This window comes from Micropterus dolomieu, linkage group LG22 (assembly GCF_021292245.1).
Source record: "Micropterus dolomieu isolate WLL.071019.BEF.003 ecotype Adirondacks linkage group LG22, ASM2129224v1, whole genome shotgun sequence".
In the NCBI taxonomy this organism is placed as follows: Eukaryota; Metazoa; Chordata; class Actinopteri; order Centrarchiformes; family Centrarchidae; genus Micropterus; species Micropterus dolomieu.
In genome coordinates, this window is record NC_060171.1 from 24,234,567 (window position 1) to 24,255,706 (window position 21,140).

General features: G+C 42.9%; 1 protein-coding gene across 2 annotated transcripts in view; it reads left to right on the forward strand.

Moving 5' to 3' along the window:
- The first annotated feature begins 4,043 nt into the window (after nt 1–4,043).
- The window catches only part of dusp8a (dual specificity phosphatase 8a), a 40,740-nt gene continuing 23,643 nt past the window's right edge, over nt 4,044–21,140 (forward strand). The window contains exons 1-3 of one of the 2 annotated variants that reach the window (XM_046038094.1): nt 4,044–4,317; nt 10,674–11,080; nt 20,220–20,358. In XM_046038094.1, the coding sequence (XP_045894050.1) occupies nt 10,844–11,080; nt 20,220–20,358 (376 nt within the window). In that variant the 5' untranslated portion in view covers nt 4,044–4,317; nt 10,674–10,843. Of the gene's footprint in view, nt 4,318–4,495; nt 4,565–10,673; nt 11,081–20,219; nt 20,359–21,140 lie in introns of those variants that run through there. The other variant, XM_046038095.1, reaches the window with a different exon arrangement.

Here is a 21,140-nt window from a genome sequence, read left to right on the forward strand (position 1 = left end):
TGTACCGCCTCTGGTGGTACGCACCACTGTACCTAGCATCATCTCAATCTCACCCTTTAACAAGTTCTTACCATGTTAATCTTTCCACCCAAGACAGGATCGCTCAGACAGGACTGAATGGTTGACATGAATTCTGTGCTTATTGTATGTCTTTGAGCAGAACAAACATTGGGGTTAGGATTTGAGATAGCCCCCAAAAATCCAGAAATAATCCAAGCCCACACTCCTGACATCATTTCATTTGCAGTGCTGAGGTCGTCAAGACCTCATTTAATACTTAGTCTGAAATAGCCCCCGCACATACTATATGTACCATTATCAAAAAGTTTAACTGGAGCTGAAGTATAATCAGATCACCTGCGACAGTGTCAGTTTGCTGTAAGGAGGAAATTCAAATACAGTATCAATAATAAGGGCCCTTTACATTACAAATGCCAGCATAATTTCAATCTACAGACGTGATCAAATGCCAGCCTAATATTAAACACTGTATAGATGTAAAAGTCCACATAAAACATAAGTTAACTCATATCTTTTCTTGTTGACTCTCATTGACTCTGACTTTTGATGTAAAAAAATCATTATGGAGGGCCTGTTTCAACTTTTGATGCGTTCAGGAGCCACCTCATCTTCAGGTTGCATGGTGCTAAGTGTTCATTAAAGGCATGTGCAATGTTATGGAACATAGGAATGTATAACAATTAGGTTATTAATTAAATAATTAGGATTTCTGTGCAATCTACAGTATTACAGTTTTACCATGCTGCCTGTGCAGTCCTCATGGCCCATAATGTTTACAGTAAACAACTCCTGCATTAAGGCCACATAGACGTACACTCAGAGGCGTCACAGAGCCGCTGACACTGAGGGGACAGAGGCCAGGAATAGAATCAGACCGTCAATAAAAATCAATGAAAAGACCAATCAAAGCTCTGGAGAATGTGACATATACACACAGGGAAGTGTAATGCAGAGGAAAGCAAAACATTGCATCAATAAATGCTCCATAGATTGATTATCTTGTAAATGTTCCATTATTATAATGAAGCTTAGCGCCCTCAGAGTGTGATGATCTGTGATGCCTCTGCTTTAAACAGTAGCTTGAACACATCTGTGAAGTTAGAAGCCCATGATTGTTGTATAGACAGGCCAGACCTAATCTGTATGAAGCACAATAGACCAACTAAGGTTGTCTCTGATGTTCAGCTGTAAAAGTTTTTTTTTTCTGTATTGTGTTTTGATTGTGTTGAGTTTAATGGATTGCATGTGCTGTATGGGACTCCATAGGTCCACAATCAAAGCGACGTGATTGGTTGTCCTGCTTTTTGTTGTGTAAAAGGGTTTAAGCCTATTATATTGCTTGCTCTCGGCCAATGCTTTTGATACAGTTTGCTTTTGTGAAACCAACCAGAGATATTTTTAGAACATTTTGATACAATCCTTTCGAGTAGATGCCTTGTGTATATTTCCGTTTACACCATGATGGAATGTAGCTCATACTGTGGATCAAACCATTGGTTTATACTGCAAGATTTGACAGAACAAAATGTGACAACTACCTAAGTTACCTTACAGTATAGAAAATAAGTAGATTATGTTCAGTCTTCAGTATTATTACTTTCTGCCTTTAGGCTTTGCTTTAATATGCTTTGCTTTCTGTGTATGTTTTTATGGTTTTCTTGGAGAATTTTACCTCAGACTGAGTTTTTACGCAGTCCCCACTCGATTCTGTCTGTGACTCTAGGCCCCTCTCAGTTGACAACACGAGAAATAATTGCTATGTGTAAGGCAGCTAAAACAGTGAAGACAGTTTTATAAGTAACAAAAATCACACTCAAACAACTTCTATCTTGACTTTAATGCATCAGATCAACAGTCATGAACATTATCAGAGGATGAAATTAATTATGTGAACTCGGACCAATTTATAAACATCAAATCAACTAGCAAATTAAACTGCCAAAATGACCTTTTACAGGAAACTAGGACTGGGATTGATAAGAAATGCAACCATCTATTTTCAGACTTGTGACATAATCCTCTGATAATGTCCAGTGTACTTAACTGAAAAGCTTTTATTTTGAGTGCTTCTTTTCAAAGCTTACCTGCTCCTCCTCTGATCAAAATGGGGATGACGAAATAGCCAAACAGTTAGACATACAACCAACCAGCAATTAGTATTCCTCTCCTCTGCTACAGTAACGCTTTAAGTTGTGAGTTTTTGCATCCAAATAAAGGTAGATTTTCATGAATCTGTGTTGCTGTCTCTCTGACTCCCTCTAACCCTCTTTCTCTCGGTCACACAATAACACATTCCTCCCTTTAAGCCAGTGCATCTGTAAAACCAAATTATTGTGGAAATTGCTATCTGAATTTTAAATGTAAAGGTTGTAATGAAAATATAGATAAGAGATTTGAATCTACGAACTGATGTTACCTTGGCTGTACCCACATAAGTTCTCTCCTGAACCACAGAATGCAGTTCAATATCTGTACCACTAGGTGTCATTATATACAATGTAATTGCACAGACTGCCTGCCAACAGCTCTGTCACTCTGCATTCATCTGCTTACTCACTATTGCATTTCGATGGCAGAGGAACAGAACAAAAGGCTTTCAATCAAAGAGAATTCATAATACTGAATTCAAACACCGACACCCACTTATTACAACCGTTCTATTCATGGTAGTGAGAATGTGATCATGTGGATAAATCAATGTTCATTCTGTAAACCAAAATTTTTTTGACCTATTTCTACTAAATCCCCTACATGCCAATAATACACCCACACAGGTGTTTGCTTGATGTCCCCTGATTAGAGATCTTCTCAGGACTGTGTGAGCTGTACAGACTGTGCTTGATTTACACCTCCTGTTAGTTTTGTTGTTACAAATTACACCTAAATCATTATTCTTAGTTCACAGTTTGGCAACATCATGTAATTCCCAGCACAGTGTCTACCCAATTAGAGGTCTCATCAGCCAGAATAATTGAACACACCTGTGTGGGTGTGTAGGTCCTTTAAATCATTATGATTATCTAAAGGAGACTGTAGGCCTACTGTACATGTCAGCTTATAGACACAGGCTAACACAGAAGGACAGCTCTGAGGCTTAGTGTATTAGGTGCAATTAAATTAAAAAGGTCATGTGGTCAGATCATGTGATGTAAATATAATAAAATAAAATCAATATTAGTCCCTGCACCTCAGTATAAATAACAATTTAAGAACAAGGGCTATAGAAATTATTTTCACAATACAATTAGCATCTGCATCTTTTTTTAAGGACTAATAATCTGTAAGAAAAACAGTTTAAGGGTTAACACATAGAAACACACTTTTTTATAAGTAAATCAAAGCAACAAGAAGCTGATTATTATTAGCCTATAAGCAGTGTTACGTGTAACGCGTTGCAAGGCAATTACAATGTCGCCTATTGCTCTTTGCTGTAGGCTAACTGTAATATAACGCATTACTAAAAATCGGTAATATTATACCCCTTACAATCTCAGTAAGGCTGGTTACAACGCATTTTAACCTGAAATCAAGTGGTGTTTTGTTTTATAATTCCCAAACACCAAGAAACATTTTGCCAGCAGACAAACAAATCCATGTGCGCACAGCGTCTTTCTTAATGGGGAAACGACCCCCCCCACTAACCCACCTATGCAGCACATCTTACTGTATTACATTTTGGAAGTAACTTGACCAACGCTTATTATAAGTACTTAATCATCAGCACCATATGACGCTCGTGGTGATCTTTGCATCAGTGGTGCATCACCATGGCAGGAGATTGACTGCACGCTTTATGAACGCGTCTCCTTTAAAAAAAGCCTAACTGTCCCTTTAATCTGCTGGATCAGTACGCTGACGTCACCCAGCCCCTGAGCCGTCTGCGCTGATTGGCTGGAGGTGACGTCAACCTCATACTTTTTTTCCTCCTCTCCTTGCTGAACCATGACCTCATCGCTTTAGTTCAAGAAAGTGCTAAAGTGCACCTTCTCTAACTACCCCCCCTCCCTCCCTCCCCAACACACACACACATACACACTAACCATTTGTGTTATAACTTAGCCTAGCAAAGCTAATCTGTCCATCCACGAGCCGACCAGCGGTGTGTTGTAGCGTATCGCCGCGCTTTCATGTCTCGTTTGTTCCTGGCGCTGTCACCCTCTGTCAGCTGTACCACTGTCTGTCCCCGCCACACCACACAGCCAGGTAAACACCGGCCAGCCTCATGAAGACACCGCCGCGGTCCCCTCACACATGGAGGCCAGCTGAATAACACACAGGAGCCGCGTGGAGCCCGAGGTGAGTGCTTGTGTGTATCGATTGGTAGAAACGAGATGTACTGTTATTTATCAAGTGCGTTGCTACCGACAGAGCTAGCTTACGTTAGCCCCCCCGCCCCCCCCTTGCGGTGAGTCCGTCAGCGCGCACCCACCCCCCCGTATGTGCGCGCCCGTCTTATAATGGGAATTAAACCCGTCCTGGCTGAAGTTCTCGCTTCTTTTATTTTGACAATCATCTGATCCTTTTACCGTACGACCATTTCAAGGTAGGTAAAATAGGCCTACGTGTTTTTTTTTTTTATATGTAGCCTATTTATCTATGTGTTTAGTTTAATTTGCGCGCTGCTGCTTTACAATCATCACAGCCTGTCTGATCGATAGAGTGGTTCATTTTCGCATGCGGAAATATCCACGCGTCATAACAACACAGGGCAGGTTTCCCCACTCAAACAACGCACAGTGAATCTTTCCATAAGCCTGTTGTTTAACATTACTTGATACTAATTATGCGATGCGGCAATGACCGCTGTCCCCTTTGTGTTCTATTCTTATTTCCAATCTAGGTCGGGTTATTATAGTGCGCTATACGACGGCTCACCCTCCATCATTGTTATTAACGTTATCAAACAGGCCACAGTGTCCCATCTATTTCTTTGTGCATCCCATCTCTATATTGGTCACTATATCTAAAGATGTGCAGTTTTTGGGGAACGACTTTCTAAATTTTATTAGTATAGGCTACTATTCGCCATATGGTGTATTTCATGGCAGGTATTCTTGGTATTGTTTGGTAATATTATTATATGTGTGATTATTGTTATGGTAGATTCCCGGGTAATCCCGGTTTGTTGTATGACCCCGCAATTTGCAGCAGCCCATTAAAAAAAGAGTAGCCTATTGATTAAAGGGCACCGGAAGGCTTTATACCTGGTCATGTTGTTTACAGTGTGAAGATGCGTCTGGTCCACCAGGGCCAACCAGGAACTGATTTTTCCAAATTACATGATCACTGTAACAGCACCACTCATGTTGCACCGTTTTGTTCATTTGTGCCATTTCTGTATTACAAAACCCAGACTAGTGACTCTACTAACCCTATTTCTGATCGACATATTTTTATTATTTACATAATTCAGGCACATCAACTATATTGCTATCAACCACATATCATAGGCATCCATAAAATAAGTGTTTTAGATAGATTGAGTTCCAGTGTGAAAAACACTGGATATGGATGTTATCTGATTAGTGTGCCTGCTCTGTGGATGAGGTGATGGGACATGGCATGTGAAATCAGGTTGATAGTTAAGTTTTAAATTGTGAATCAAACACTCTAGTAGAAACAAGCAATCATGATTAGTCTATTGACAGAAAATTAATTTGCAGCTATTTTGATAATTGATTAACCATTTGTCATTTGTTTGTCTAGAAAATTACCACACACAGTTCCAGCTTCTCACTTGTGATGATTTGCTGCTTTTCTGTCTTATATGATAGTAAACTGAACATCTTTTGGACTGTTAGTCAGACAAAACAGGAAATTTTTACACAGCACCTAGGGTTTGAGTTTAATTGGTGTTAAATTCTCCACTGACCCTATAATCCTGCAGAGGTCCTGTGTTGATGGTGTTGGCCTGAATGCCTGCAGAGTCTCATGTGGTAGCATTTTTTTTAAATGTGTAAATGACACATATACACTCAAAAGAGACAGAGTGTAAACACACGCAGATGCAAACTTTTAGTTTAAGAGAGAAAGCCTGTGGCGCAGAGTAAACAGCATGCTCTTATGATGTAACTGTTTGTGGTCTAAACAAAAAACTAACGTCTCTCATTGTGTCAAACTAAGAGCCAGCTTTATATCAGTCTACTCATGGCTCTGGCCACAGGTGACGTTATGCAGGGAGTTAATGAATGACCTGGATGGTATTACATCAGCGTTGGTTGCCCTCCAGTTGCTCTCTTTGTGTTTGCCTCTCTTGCTGATGTCTGATATGGCATTACTGAGCTGGCCCATCATGCTCAGCTCATGGTTTTGTATGAAGGCCTATGGATATGTCCACATGGTTTATCCATTTTACAGAGATAAAATTACTTCCCCGAGTTTGTTTTTTCAGATTGTTTTTGTTACCAGTATTTTTTTTATCAGCTGTAAAGAGAATAACAGTTCGGTCTGTTGATGACTTGTGTGGCTGTATTCCACCTGACAAGTCAGGGGGAAATGTATGGATTTCCTGTCTAGTTAGAATAAGGTATTGCAGTCATGTTTCAACATACATTCCTCTAAAACTGTAATCTGTAATCAAGTCAGTTGTTAAGTAATGTGATTAATACTTTAATCAGTTAGAGTTAAAAAATAGTCAAGAAGAAAAAAAAATATTGCACATGTTTAGTACGATTTTAAAAATCCAGTTAGACATAAGAATGTCAAGGATATGCTTGCTTCATACTTTTTCTGTGGTTAGGGTTGAAACATGTGTCAGCTCTGTACAAATACAGCTTAGTCATACATGTACCTTTAGCACACATGGTTCTCATGCTTTTAATGATACAAGTTTCAATGCTTTAGGGCCACTGAAGTTAAATTCAGATATTCAAATTAACCAACAAGCTAAAACAAATCCTTTAGTATTGACCAGTTGATCTGGTTCTTCTGTCTTCAGCCTGTAGTCAAGGAGTAACTGCATAACTTCAACTGTAAGGAGGTGCGCAAGACCTTGTCCGCCTACAGCTTTTGACCATGTGCACTTGTTTGCACATGGACTGTGTTTTTTTTCTTCTTTTGAAAAGCGGTGTAGGATGTTGTTTTTCAACCAGCTCAGGACAGATATAGATTAAAAATACTTCATGCTAAATTTGTGAAGTAGAATGGGTCAGACTGAAACAGCAGAGAACAAATCAGAGAGAACAAATCTTTTTAATCAACAACTTGTAGACTACCTCACAGTAAAATCTCACCATTAGGTATTTAAGGGGAATAGGAAAACTTCAACGTAGTCATGCAGCTGTCTCTCTCTCTCAGTTTTAGCTCTCTCTCCTCTTGTATCCTGATCCAGCGTCAGCACCAGTAGCATCCCATCACCATCACCCTCCCCGTGCCCCCTGCTCACCCCAACCGGGCTGTTTCTATGGCAACAACAGAATCTGCTCCGGGCCTGTACACGCTGTCTCTGTCTCTCCGCTTTCCCTCCTCTCGGCTTGTTTTCCTCTGTTCAGCCAGAGCCTCACAGCAAGCTCCTGGCTGCTGCCTGTTTTAGATTTGAGGAGCTTGTTTGTTTTTGCTCCTTATTGTTCGTGCCTGGATGCAAGATAGAGGAGGGAAGATGATTTTGCATAAGGGGTCGGGTTGTGATTGTTATGCTGAGTGAGCATGCTGAGGTCTGTGCTCCCTCTCTGCATCATTCGTCATCTTATTTCTCTCCCTTTCCATATTCTGATATTTCCTCCTCTCTGTCTTTGTCTCTGTGTCTTTTTCTTCCTCCTGTTATCTCCTCTCTCTCTCCTCCCCTTCTTGCCCACACAAACAGGGTCCACTGAGAGCGAGGTTATCGTAAGGATGATTGTCTAGCCGCGTAGAGAGTTGCAGAGCACCGGTCTCTCCCTCGCCACACATGTAAACCTGCACACCCCTCCCCTCTCCCGTCCCCGCTCACTGCACTGCTCAAGAGCAAGAAAGAGAGTGATAGAGGAGGAAGGAGGGATTCAGAGAGAAAAAGTGAGAGAGCCTGGGCGGGTGGGAGAGCGGGCGCCATTAGACATATGCGGCATCAGTTGTGCACAGCAGCAGGGAAACAGAAAAAGGGGAGAGAAAGATTCACACCCCTGGAAGCTGTGTTGTTTGCGGCTCGGCTAAAGGGCTCCGCACCATATAAGGTACGGTATAACAGGTGATGGGGCAGGTCATTATATGGCATGGGCTGTTTGTGGTAGGGGAGCATTGCAGCTAGGTTTTGTATTTCTGCAGAATGGCTGCTGGGAAAAGTGTGGAAGTGTCACTATGTCAGTGTGTTTATGTGCTGTGTCGCTGCAGGTCACAAAATTGCACTTTGCTCAAAGTATTAATCCAGAAACCTGTGTTCAGTCATCACTATGACACAGACAGATTAGATATGCATTATGCATTATTTTATGTGCTGCTTTCTTAAGATGCAATGTAAGGTGCATTATGTTTGTGCAGAGTGGTGTGTGTACCAACTTCAGTTTTCATTGACTGACTTTACTATCCTATATTTCCTTTAAGATTTGTCTGTTATGGCTTCTTTGTGTCTGCACATGCCTTTACTGTAGCTACTTTCTGATTCAGCAGCAGTTTGGCTGTGTGTACAACAGGCAGTTGCTACTGTCTATTTGGATTTTCTTTCTTCCATGTTCCTGTGTATCCGGCGGGTTGCCAGGAAGCAACAGCGTGGGTACATGCTATGTTCAGGCTTGGACAGCAGCCTATAGGACAAATGGGCCTTAGTCTAGCTGATGGAAAATGATCATTTTGCAGATCCATAGAGGAATGATGCATGGCCTATGCTGTTATGAATGATCCCGCAAAGTGTTTGTCATGTGATTACATGATCGACACCACATCCACGTCTTACGTTAGCTTGAAGTTAGTTTGTGAGCATGTTAGCGATTTCTCTTTTTCCCCTTCTCTCTCTTGTCACTCCGCGTTTCCCTTTATGTTTCCCGCTTCTCTCAATCAGTCTCTTTCTCTTCATCTGTTTCTTCCCCAGCTCCATCTTCACAATTGTCCCCTCCCATACCTCGAGCTGGCTGAGTTGCTAGGCTAGAGAGATCCTCACTGAATAACATCCTCCGTTACCTCTACCCTCCTCTCTCCGCTCCCCCCTCTCAGAACAGAGGTGAAAAGTTGCATAGCTGCCTGGACGTCTTCCCAAGACACTAACGATCAGAACACAGTCTCTTTCTCTCTCTCTCTCTCTCTCTCTCTCTCTCTCTCAGTCTCTGTTTTCTCTCCCACCTTCTCGCCACTGTTCTTGTGTGCAAAATGTTTTCCTGCATCACATAGGTCTCTTCTGTTTCTTGTAGCCTACATAAAGAGTTATAATCATAACATGACACATTAGTTTTTGCTTGATATTTTGTCATTTCCCCCTGTCGTTTCACCTCTTAAATTTTAGTCGTCATGAAGTGGGCATATATGCGTTGCTGATCTGATTAATTTGATAGTGTGTTTCTTCTGTTAAATTACACCAAGGCTTTTTCTGTTTTTCTACTTTATCTCCCTCCACTATCTGTTTCTACGCCTCTATCTGTCGCACTCTCCCTTTTCAACCTCCATTTAGGCTTTGGGGTAAATGAGAGGAGGCCCATACATTTTTCATGACACCATGTGCCTGAAGATGAATAAAACAACACGATTGCATTCACACTCTGACCTTCTCACTTGTTGCATGACACCTTGTTGACCAAGGAAATGGTATTCAACCTACACAAGGCTTTATTTTTTATGTTCTCTCAAACAAATCACACTGGTTTTTGTGAGGCTCATATTTAGCCTACCGCACTTTTTCTCACACACCCATGCAGTCCGCGAAGTTTCAATTCCCCATAAGTGATTGTGGGTGTCTCACGTTAAATGTACAAGCGCTGTGGCAAATGTGAGCAGGGGGAGATCAGTGATTAGTAGTGATAGATAGGAGGAGGCAGTTCATCAAGTTTATGGACGACTCTCTGTAACACACACACACACACACACACACACACACACACACATACACAGGATGTCACACAGGCTGTTTGCCTGTGTCCAGACCTGCTCTCTGAATTCCCCTGGCTTAATTTATCTCACGCCCTCAGTTTCCTGTTTCATGAACTACCTCACAAGAGACCCTCAATCAACAACAACCAACCTTCACACACACACTTATACAAATACACACACGCGCGTTGTGCATGTCTAACTTGATTCTCTGGCTTTGTATTTGGATGTGTGATACTCCCTCAGATCTCGGGACTGATAAATCCCGGCGGATGATCCAGTTGGCTTTTAAGCCTTTAAATAACTTTTATATTCATGTTCAGCATCGTGGCTATTTTAGTATTCAAAGTCTGCCAATAAAAGATAATACAAATGCACAAAAATACAATGCGCACCTGACTGTCGTTTGGAAAATGAAGGCAAAATAAATCCGTCTTTGTCCCTTTGTATTTATTGCACTAGTATGGGTGGACTGAAGCTCAGGATAAGAGGTGATCATGCCCTTGATGTCTGATGATCAGCTGTCTCGTCATCAGCATCTCCAAAGTGACACTGGCGGTTTTGAATGTCCCTGCAGGCCAATACTAGCATTGAAATAAACAATTGAATGCCATGCTCTCTTACACCAGTGTCATTTCTAACTAAACACTTCTTATTTTTTTCAGGCACCATGGATCTCTCAGTGCCCGCTCCGCTGGTAGCCCCCCTCCACTGACCTCACCTCCTCCCCATCTCTTCCTCCACCTTTCCTTCTCTCATCTGCCCTTCTTCCTCCACACCCCATCCCTTTCTTCTTGGCGCCTGTGACGCAAGGTGACCACTCCACTCCTACATCATGGCAGGGGAGAAAGGGCCGACTAAGCGAAGCGCCATGGACATCAAGCGCCTGGCGAGCCTCATCCAGAGAGGAACGGGCCGTTTGCTGGTGATTGACAGCAGGACGTTTTCGGAGTACAATGCGTCGCACGTGCAAGGTGCGGTCAACGTCTGCTGCTCCAAGCTGGTGAAGAGGCGGCTGCAGCAGGACAAGGTGTCCGTCACTGAGCTGCTGCAACCCAACGGCAAGGTCAAGGTGAGTTAAAGCTCAACAGACCTGACAGTTGGTGCTTTTTTGGATAGTAGGATGTGATGCAAGTGATTAGAGAGCCTTACTTTTAAGCACCAGACTGGATTCAAAGTATCTGAGTGGCAAGCTTCCACGTTTCTGATAAGGGCAAGACACTGGATCCCTACCTACTTAATAATCCAGCATGAAATCCCTGTAAAACGGTCTAATTGTTGTTTTATTTTGTTTTTTAACAGTGCATGGGTAGACGTTTAGAATTTACTACATTTCCCTGTGTCATACAAAGAAAAACATTGTGACTCTTCTTGCAAATGAGGGTTGGGAATTGAAATGGTGCATTTACAGTACAGTGCGTTGGGACTAGTCAGCATAAACTTGCTAGTTTCGGCAGAAGCAGCAAAATCAGCCCAGGAATGCAAAACATTAAGTACAGCAAGGACTTGTGTGACAAAATATCCTGTTTCTTTGCTTTTCTTTGTTCTTTGTTTAAATGGACATAGAGCTACAGGAAATAAGTCTAGAGATCTGTGTTTAAGGGTTAAAGTTTAGGGTATACTCTTTACTATAATTTTAGTTGTTTGTGTCACGTATGTAATAGAGAGGAAGTACAGTTTGTGTTCTTTGTTATACAGGGATACGATAGATGCAACAAGTTGTGATAGTAGGAGCAAAAGCTTTCCTTGAACCAGAAGTCTCAGATTCAAGTTCCCATGATGTTCACCCTGCTGAAGTGTCCTTGAGCAAGACTCACTAACACCCCCATGGGCTTCTTAGAACATTTCACACAGCCTGACCCGTGTACAGCTGTGGCTCTAGATTGGCCTCCTCTCTGGGGGCTATATTTGGCTGGCAGGCGGGTGTACTGTATGTTTGTTGCTTATCAGTGGCCCTGAAATCGGATCCTCCTGTTTTCCATGACTTCTATTCGGAATATGGCAGCCTTTTTTCCATGGCCTGTCCATCCATGGCACGCTGACTCCTGTATTTTTAGTCACTGTGTGAAACTGAAGGAACCCTGAGAGGGGAAACCTTAGCGAGAACTGGGGGGAGTTTGTGTGTTTCATGTGTGGGATGTGTTTTTGTGGCCTCATGTAGTCCATGTGTGCACTGCGCATACATCACCCATACAGTTTAATGCAAATTCCTCTTCTTGGCTGCTGTCATTCTCCAAATGTAAATTTTAGTTATTAATTTAACTTTTAACCACGCCCAGTGCCATAAACATTTTTTTAGGTGTGACACATTGGGTTTGAATGGCAGTCCATAAAATGCTGTTGCTGTATTTTTGTTATTTGACTTCCTGGTTGCCAGGAGCAGTTTGGAGAGATCTGTAATGCATCTGTGTTGAACCTACTTATGAATGTGATTTATTACCTGCTCCAATTTAATGTCCCGTAGATACTGTATCATTCCACAAGTTGTATTTCCATTTGCTACACAGCTAGAGAACTTTAATCACCAAAACACGCCCTGCCCTCCAAATGGCAAATAATTATACATTATTGGTTTAGATTATTGCTTGCTGCTCCTGTTGGATTACAGTTAACACTTGTAGGTGACTGACACTTTCCTTATAGTCAGATGGTTAAACGGAGGAGAACTGTGAATTATTGTTACTTTCTCAAGTAAAATTTACTTCAGTTCAGCTAATAGCGTCCGTATAATTGGTACATTGGCTGAGTCCCCATGTGCCTGCTGTTTCTCACCAACTCTCAGTTATAGCAATTAGTTTTAATTCAGCTTTATTGCAAGAGCTTCTGGGAGTCAAACCCACATGCCTTTCTTCTCACCCAAAAAGTACTACTGTTAACAGGACAAGGATCTTGTATAACACCTCTTGTATTATTAAATCCTGCCAGCCTGAGTTACATGTACATGGACACAAAAGGAGCAGCTAAGCCTGAAGGCTACACGGGAGACCCTGCATCAAGACTCATCCCGAACAGATTTGCGCAGAAAATGGTTTTATTTTGGTTTGTGGTGAAGCATGACCCAATCTTGCAGTCTGCAGATTTAGACTGCAAAGAAAAGCTGGAGAGGTTGAAAGACCTGGAGCTGGAGAGCTGTGAAGAGTGAGACGTTTTGGATCTAGTCAGACTTTGAGTTTCCTTACTTCAGTCAGTGCAGCCAGGTTGAGTGTGTTTCTGTGCTGGGTCTGACGGGTCCCTCTCTGTGTGGGGCCCTGTGGTCGGCAGGTCTCACACTGTGGCACCCCATAGAGCCATGCTTCCTCCTGATTTCTCTCGCTTTCAATCTCATGACAGCTCTGTCTGCCCGCCTGTCTGTCTCCCTCAACCATAGCCTGCAGCTCCCCACCACCGACACATTCCTTCATCAGTCATTCCTTTTTTCTTTCCTCTTCCTCTCCCTATCTAGTGTTGCCCCATGGCTGGTTTGTTATTATCCATCCCCCACCCCCAGTAAAGAGGATAAGGCCTGTGATTAACGCTAGGCTGGATAAAGCTGGAACTAGCCGTGTGAGAGAGGAGGGCCCAACGGACCCAGACTCTTTTGTTATTGGCTAAGCATGACATCATTCCTTTTGTGCGACCACTGGCAGGCCGCGGGCTGGGCACGTGCAGACTGGCTGTATGGTGTTAAAGCCGGCTCCCAGCTAACCCCTCTCTCACACACACACACACACACACACACAAGCACACTATCGTCTCTACCCCCCACATGGCTCTGAGCATCGCCAGGAGCTGCCTCGGCCAGCCAAGACAGCAAAGGACACCATTGTGGCTCTTTGTTGGGGAAGTGAATGCAGGAAGCGGGAGATCAGCACTGAGGGTATTCATGGATGGGCTGCTACCTCCTCCTCCTCTCCGGCTGCCTCCCGCCTCACATCCCATTGAGCACTAATAGCCTGCATCCCCCAAGGCGCTGCACTCACCCTCTTTCATAGACGCTCCCAATGCTTCAGTTAACTGAGCTGAATGAACATCCATGACCAGCGCAGCAGCAATCAAAATGGTGTCCTCTTTCTTCTCCCTTTCACATTCCCATCCCTTCATAACCTCTTTATAATGCTCTCTATTAATGTAGGTCAGAGAGAGCTGGATACAGTAGGTTAGGTGGCGGTGGACCTCTGGTGGGAGAGGGATGGCACAGGCTTAGTCGGCAATGGGGCTTCCTCGTGCCGTTTCTGACAGGCTGGAGGGCAGGCGGCTGGTTTCTTGGCTTAAGTCTGCCTAATCCCCGCTGCTGTGATGGGAACAGCCGGCCAGGCAGGCCTGACAGATGGACCAGAGGTTTTCACTACCGGCATGAACGCCAGACCTCTGGTGAATGGGACACAGAGTAGTAGGGAGAATACAGCAGCCCAGTCATAGAGACAGATGTCAAATGTGGTGGAACTTAAATATTTATAGCTGCAAGCATGTTTCAAGTCTTAGTTTCGTAGTTTTTGTGGTGGAGGACACAAATACAGTACGTGGCCCCATCCTAGAATCAGTACTGATTAAGAAAAAGTTTGATCGGCGTATCCCTATTTCCTAGATGGACTGATATTTTTGGCCATTGACTAAACAAATTAACTAATAGTGGAGAATCACTTATACCGATGTAGCTTTGAAACAATTGGTCAATGAATCAATAAGCTCAACAGACCGAAAATTAACCCACAATGGTTTGTGAAAAGAAAATAATAATTTTGGTAATTTATAAAGATAAAAATTTATTTGTTTCAAGCTTTTTTCAAATTTGATGATTTGCTGCTGAAGTGAATACCTCGTGATTTCTGTAGTGTTGGTCAGAATAAATAAGCAATTTAAGGGAATTTAAAATTTAAATAAATTTCTGCGGTCTAAAATTAAAAGAATAATTGAAAAGACAATGAGCAGATTAAAGGAAGATAATTGTTAGTTGCAAACATACTCTTATGCTTCATCAGTAGTGTCATGCCTTTATGACAGTTGGATAGCACTTACATAGTGACTTATATGCACTGTTTACATCTACATCTGTAATTACCCAGTATGTCTTCAAGTGTTACAACAACAACATATTAGTCATGATAATGAACAGGATTCCCAATTATAATTGTTTGGTCTAGGTCCACGTAGCAATAAGGAGAGGCAGGCGATGGGTCTGTGATCTTGTCTGTGATTTTAATTGGTAGGACTGGCTGAGTGCCCTGCTACCTAGCGAGGGGGGAGACTGCACATAACCAACTAATGCATTTATGCATTGAAGAAGATCTCCCTCAATTCCACTTATGGCACACCATATGCTGTGTTTATCCCCCTTAAAAGGGTGCTGGCTGTAATGATACGTGATGGGAAATTCAAGGATAATTTAGAAGAATCAAGAGCAAGTATTCTTTAGATTGTCTAAAAATAAATAAACGACAAAACAATTTTTGGTCATGTCAGATACAGGACAAAGACCTAGCTAATGCCTTCGGAAAACACTGTACGGCCTCATAATAGTGTTGTTCTAGACACAGACATTTCCAGTAACTACAGTGCAGTGTTCCAAAATAAAGGACAACACATGAGCGTTTCATGTGTCATCTGCCTTGACATTAGCAGCAGAAATGAGAACTTGATGACTCAGTGTGTGAATTTATTCCCAGATTACCCAGAGGGCAAACTCCGGGAATTTTTCGTATGTTTCATTCACATATTTATTTTTGCCAAGTTCAAACAAAGACTGGCGGCAGGTTTTTCCACAGAGCAGGATATGTCATGTGTTTGCTTTGATGAGGTCATGTTCTGAATCATCCTACTGTTTGACATAGACACACACTGAATAAAGATTTAACATTGTAAAAATGTATTTTTAATTTATGGATGTAAATTAAAAGACAGAGGGGAATGATTAATAGATGATTTGCAGTTATGAAATGTGGCTTTCATTATGTACAAAGTGAGGAGGGTGACGTGATATAACCGGATCTACAGTGTGCATGTGCTCTTTATAGACAACAATTGAATATGTATGTGTGACAGAGAGGGACAGATAGACAGGGAAATGATATACTTCTATGTAAATGTCTACAGGCATTACTTGCATGTGAATGTGTAGCTTACTGTATATGGGACCTGGTATGAGCATGTGTGTGTTAAAGGTCCTCTGACATTCAGCGTTGTGAGGGTGTGACCAGATCAGGTGACCACATCTTTGAAAGTGTCAGTGATGACCTCACACTGCACATACACAGAGGCATCAGGGACTTTCACCACCCTGCCACATCTTCACATCCTTGTCCGAAACACACACACACAAACACACACACACTCACAGACAGACTTTGTGTTCGGTCCTCATAACGATAGAAGTACAGGAACCCTGTGACATATGCATCACACCTACACAAGCATACATGGAAGTGGCAGCTGCCAGTGCCAGTAAATGACATCATCTAGCCCCGGGGTGGTATCTGTACAGTGGTATATGTTGCACCCTGTGTGGCAGAGTCTTAAACTCACGGATGAACTGCTAGGAGAGGTCACTGCCTGTTACAGCAGGTCCTCTACTAAAATGTAATGTACTGTATGTAGTGTCAGGTGTTGTATGTTTAGCAGTGCCCAACCGCTAAGCAAGTTTGTAGCCAGATTGGGATAATAAGCCACTTGAAGATGTGCCTACAAATCCAGCAATAATAAGTGAATGAAAGAATGATATGTGCAGTATTTTCTGCAAATGATTAATTGATAGAAAGTTGCAAGGTCTCCTGCACACAGTGCCATCTTGTGCCCTTGTTAAAAAAAAGATTTTGACATCAAAATGCATCATGTGTTTTCTTCTCCTATTCTGTTACACTGTTAGTCCACACTGCAGGGTCATCCCAGAGAGGAATGTGGGACCATTTTTACACTGTTCATGCACAAACACACATACTGTCCCGCTCAACACTGACCTTGTCACTGGTCGGTAGCACTGCTGATGTCAGGGGAAACCATGTTTCACTTTCTTACCCAAGCACTTACTGTAAGCCAGCAGCTTTTTGTTTCCACAATTCCACAGATGATGGTGGAATGGTGTGTTTGTGTGTGTGCGTGTGTTTACAGACTGTCCCTCGCATCCTTGTGTCAGACCTTGTTTTTTTTCCCGCCTTTGTATATTTTATAACACAGGGTCAGTGAAAGGCCTGTGTTTCTTGCTCAAAACCTCCATTCTTTCTACTTTACACTTAATTTTCTTTCTTTTGTTTCTCAGTTCACATTATTAACACAAATGTTGTTGTCACTTGTGCTACTGGCTTTCCGCCGCAATGTCTCTTCAGTCTCTCAATCTTGCAGTCTCTTCCCATCCGTCTTGCTGTCGCCCTCTGCAAACAGCAGGGGGGAAATAACATCTCACCCTGTGACCAACCCTTGTTTATGTCCTGCTGTGATGCCAGCCTTCAGATGCGTTAAGAGAGGAAGCTTGGGTGCAGCAGGATTGTAGCATTTGGTCTGCCAGTGCCACCTTCTGTTCCTCCCTGCACCCCTCCTCCTCCCTCTGAGGCAGGAGCACATAGGCTCCTGCCTCAACTTTCTCTCTGATCGCCTTATTGGGCTTCCTTTTTGCCTTTCTTTCCTTTTACATCCTCTTTACTTTTCACCCTTCTCTCTATGGCCCCTCCCTTTTCCTTCTTTCTGCAAGTGGCAATCCTTGTTTACCTGCAGTGTGCATGCGTCAGAGCGCCTGGGCCAGTACAGTAGTATTAGTGATGCTGTAGCACTGCAGAGGAATGAGAGATCTGTACTACTGCTGCAGTCTTGACAGCTACGCCACGCTCGGGTCGTTGACCTCTAGCACTGCAGCAAACTCAATGCATATCACATGCTGAGCTGGAGGTATAGCTTTATTTATTTAAGCAGAGTATTGCTGATATGCTATTTTCATTCATACACTTCCATTAGATATGGAGGCTGCTGTTTCTTTTCTAACTCGCAGGAAACACATTCAAATAGTTCGAGCGGAGGTGTAATTTCATTCTCTTGCTGAATCTTCCACATTTACTATGGACTTCTGTGAAAAATACTGATGACAACAGTATTTGAACTGCCTGTTAACACTGTCCTTTCCTGCTGAAATTGAATATTCATCTGCTTTTTTTTAACATGACTTCAACACATCATTATAAACCCTGTAAAGTTCCTCAAGGAAGTGCTCGTTAGTAATTCCAGAGCGTGAGACAGTAGGTCTTTCTACATATAGAGGAAAAATACTTATTTTGTACAGAATAGCTTCACAGACCGCATACACAGAAGACACACAGCACATCACATAATGTGATGTGCTGTGTGCAGCTGACAAACAGGGCTGTTGCGTATACCTTACAGTGTGTGTATTTGTGCTGTGCATGTATGTATAGTTAAAGGCCAGTAATCCTCTGCCCTTGAAGTCAGGTTCCCAAATTAGATCTGATCCCATTAGGATTATTTGCCAAAATTATCCAGAGTTAGTTAAGATGGAGGGTGTGCTGTAGGGGATTTAAAACAGAGATAGTGAGTATGGACAGGTAAGGTAAGGAAACATAGGGTAAACACTTTTTTAGATTCGTAGCACTGCATTGAATCTTTCACTGACAAGTGCATGCTACCAGCCACCAGGCGCTACAAATTGGTGCCGTTTTATTTGATTATATCTCTCGAGACATACTGGACCAGATGGTATCGCAGGTCGTCAGTGTTTGTGATGAGGCGGGGTTTATATGCCTTTATTATACAGTGGGTAAACAACAGTGAACAAGGGGATTGTGAAATGGAGAGTAACAAAGATCCCGCGCCAGACTCAAACCAGGCATGTTGCCGCTTATGATCAGCGCTTTAAACCCCTGGGCCAGCAAGGCGCCTCGACAAACAATTATCTAGACAGTGAACAGATAAAACTTTGAAGACATTAGTGTTGACCTCTGTAGGCCATTGGTGCTGGATGCAGGTGGGTAGAGCTAAGCTGTGTTTTTACTGGACCAGAGTTACTTATAACCAGACTTCAGAGCCTGACCTTGTCCTGTCTAAATCACCTGCATGGGAGTTTGCCGGGGCGCTGTGCTGCAACTGCTCTATAAGCAGAAACAAAATCAGGCACACTCTGTGCACGCTGTGTATCCCATGAGCTATCATCACAAGTGTGCCTTTCAGCATACAGAGTGAAGAAGCGATGAGAGGCACAATTGGAGAAAGTGCAGTTTTGTCTGGAAGCTAGTTGCTATTCTATAGCTCGTAGATGAGCATGGTGCGCTGTATGTTCAGGTAAACTAAAATGCAGTGGGTTGTCCTATCTCATCCTCGTCTCCCTCCATCTTCTGACTCTCCTCCACCACCTGCCCCCTTTTCTTCACCTCAGTTTTCTCTCCTTCCCTTTCTTCCTCTTCATTTGCCTCTTGTGTCTTTCTCCATCTCGTCTCCATCTTTCCCTGCCCCACTACTCCACTGCCTCCACCCTCTTCATCCCTCCCTTCCTCTCGCCTTGCTTCCTCCTCCCTCTCTCCTCGCCTGTCCAGTGGCGGTTCAGTGATGCAGTGATTCATAGCTGCAGTAGGCACTGCCTGATGGTCACATGACCAAAGCCTGCCTGACAACATGGGGAACAACACAAGCCTGGCTGGTGTGGGTGCAGGCTCAGGCACATGCTCACACTCTCTCGTGCAAAACACACATACATACATGCGTCACGCCGGCGCATGCTCATATCCTCTCATCTTTCTCACAGTCTGATATAACAGCATCACACAGATGTATTGATGGATGCCCATACCCTTTGCAACGTATTCAGCTTTTATGATTTTACTGATATTTACCTCCCATTACTACAAACAACTCTCTCAGCAGTATCCCAGTGCAACACTCAGCCCTAATGCATTATTCATAATCCTATACTTTATCCTCATAACCTTATAACTAACTCTAGAATCACCTGTATCATCTGTACATCTTACTTACTGTTGCCATCAATGGCATCAATAAAGCCAGTTGCGCATGCACTGCAATGCACAGTTCAGTCGTGTGTGTGTGTGTGTGTGTGTGTGTGTGTGTGTGCACTCTTGTCCCAAATGCAAATTACACTGTCTAATATGTCACTTACATTCCTATAATTCCAGTCAGATTAACGATCTCTGTCTTCCATTTCGGTACTGGATGCTTGACATGCTTTCCACATTAGCACTGAAAATCAACTCTCCTCTCTTCCTTGTTGTTCATCTTTTGTGCAGGTGGAGCTGGGCAGGAAGCAGGAAGTGGTGGTGTATGACCAGAGTTCCAAAGAGACGGGGCATCTGTCCAAAGATGGCTTCGTGCACATTCTCATGGGAAAGTTGGAGGGCACCTTCCACAAAGTCTCCCTGCTCACTGGTATGCAAGAGTGTTTGTAGTGTGACAGTGGTGGTGTTGTGTTTCTTTCTTTTTTATCTGAACAAAAAACATTCCCCTTGATCCAAAATGGAACATTTCTATCTAGATTTCATGGTGTTTCTTTGTTTGTTACCCGCTTCCTAGTGTACAGCAGGCAGGTGTGCGTCACCTCACAACTCCCTGGCTAATTTAAGCTGCTTGTCGTTCCACAGTTTGGTCAGCAGATGTCACTGATGAGCATGTCAAGTGTCCATCTCCTCAGTCACATTATACTAGTTGTTCCTCATTTCTTTACTGGAAAGTAATCAGATTTTCACAGGTATGTGTGTAGGTAGAAAGGAGAGGAGGAAGTATGAAAGCATGCAGCCTGGATACAAAGCCTCTGTGATGACTCTTTGATATTTAAGCTTCCCTGGAGTCGTTCTCTTACCCAGCATCACTGAAAAAAAGTTGAACCTCAACTTCAATCCTCTGGCCTTATTTACCACAGTTATTATCCTGTCATAGTGTCCACTAAGCACACTAAGACTTATAATTGAGCCCCAGCAAGACTGTTAATAGCCTTGTTGAGTTAATAACATCTCGATTGCGGTGGCTGCAGCTTTTTAAGGAACGACATCACACACACATCCACCAGAGGAGGCTTATGCATCCGTCCCAAATGTGTCAGTGCAGAAAGGACAGCGTAATCTGCCTCAGTCAGGATGGGAAATGAGACGTCAGAGGCGTGCTGCTCGGGCAAATCTCCGCTCTCTTCTCTGCATCCCCACATCCCCATTCTT